We start from the raw sequence: 1,757 nt of genomic DNA on the forward strand, positions 1-1,757 counted from the left end.
GTTTTTTTATTTTAGTATATTTCATTATCACCGTGATGTCAATAAAAAATTGCTTTTCAGCCGAAGAAATTGATGTCGATTTTTGAAATAATTTTTAGAATAAACAAATTCATCATCGGCATTAAAAAATTTCCAAAAATAATTGAAAGTTATTTTTATAAAATAATATTGTTCATTTGATTAATTGACTCACTTCTGTGTGCCTTCAGGTGTTTATGACAACCAACTCCCGAGTGCTTGAATTAAATGATTAAACTGTTAAATTCGAATTATTGTCGGGATCTGAGGATCGGATTTCGGTAGCAAATAGTACAGCAATTTTGAAATCGAAGACGAGGAGAATTGGAGAATGATTTCCTGGGAATACGAAACAAATTTACTTCGGCTTAATGTCATTTTATTTGATTACATTATTTTATCCACTCGGTTCTCACAACATTTACTCAACTCATTCAACTGAATTCGTAATTGAGACGTGTTCAGTGCACGTCCCAGCCACGCCCCAGTCAAGAATCAACCCCTCGAAATATTCTCAGGGTGGATGTTATGGGGTAAAACCTATGTACTCGGTGGGATAACCCAGTTTCATACGTGAAACGACTCCTCCGCAAATTTGACGAGACGCTATTGTCTCTGGCAACTCGCAGGAAGGGAAAATCTGTTCAATCGGCTTTCCCGTATGAATATTGCGTCAGGATTTCATGAAGTTATTCACGAGACAGAGGATTCTGGTTAATACAGCTTTCACTCCAAGGGCTGCACTTAATTACAATTTGAATTAAAAATTTGGGACATTTAATTAGAGGAAGTGGTGGAAGAAGTGGGAGAGGGAATTGCGGTGTCGGTGGAATCTGTGATGATTACATTTGTCTCTTGCTGTTCGTCTGTTGACGATTGGAGAACATCGGCCTTCAAGAGGTGGACTAATTCGCTGGCCGTCATCGCCTGGAATTCCAATACAAAGACCATTAATTCCAATTGAAAGAATTGCTTGAGAGGAATGTACGTTGATGTTGGGGTAAACCTGAAGATGTGGTGTTATATGTCTTAACAAGGGATTACTCCCAAGGATCGCCTCCTCTTCAGGGTCTAATCTCCTGCCACTGGTGATTAATCGAGCTATCGTGTCCTCTTTTACCTGAGACAAGGACTTCACCAGGTCCTTCTTGGAGGTGCCACCCTGAACCTGACGCAGTCTAGAGTCTAGGAAGGTCACATCATTGGAATTGATATATTGATAAATTTATGGGTGATTAATCAGGACTTACAGAGTCTCTGGAGGTATTGATCAGAGTCGTCTAACCTCAGATCGGCCCGCGCTGTGACGAAGGAATCCTCGAAGGAAGTCGGGACTTCATTCTGTGACACCGCTGGACCCCATGGATCAACTGTCAGAGTCTTCATGACGTTTTGTGTGTGATTTATAGATTATTTATGACTTGACACGAGAGTTACGAACAGAGAGGATTGACTGAAGTAGAGGCTCAGTTCTGGGGGTTTGAGAGACCCCAGAGCCGTCGTAGTACCTCACCCTAAGGAAGAGAGGGCGCCACACGCAATGCTGGGGTGTCTTACCGCCAGCTGACTCGGTAACTGCCTCAATAGCAGCCCCGTATGTCAGAGAATCAGTCGACGGGGTGAATGTTATTTCCTGCGTTACGAAATTGGCATTCATTGAAATTGAAAAATTCGAAATTTTCAAAAAAGTATCAGGGGAGCATGAAAATGGAGGAGGTATTCACTGAAATTGAAAAATT

General features: G+C 41.4%; 1 protein-coding gene across 1 annotated transcript; it reads right to left on the reverse strand.

The window, feature by feature from the left end:
* Positions 1-380: 380 nt before the first annotated feature.
* LOC105266744 (uncharacterized) lies at positions 381-1,488 on the reverse strand. The gene is made up of 3 exons (XM_011305141.1): positions 1,269-1,488; positions 1,025-1,203; positions 381-945 (listed from the first exon to the last, which is right to left on the reverse strand). Exons 1-3 carry the CDS (start codon positions 1,402-1,404, stop codon positions 796-798), a joined length of 465 nt encoding a protein of 154 aa, XP_011303443.1. The 5' UTR covers positions 1,405-1,488; the 3' UTR covers positions 381-795.
* Positions 1,489-1,757: the final 269 nt, after the last annotated feature.

The sequence above is a fragment of the Fopius arisanus genome, unplaced genomic scaffold (genome assembly GCF_000806365.1).
Source record: "Fopius arisanus strain USDA-PBARC FA_bdor unplaced genomic scaffold, ASM80636v1 scaffold00002, whole genome shotgun sequence".
Classification (NCBI taxonomy): Eukaryota; Metazoa; Arthropoda; class Insecta; order Hymenoptera; family Braconidae; genus Fopius; species Fopius arisanus.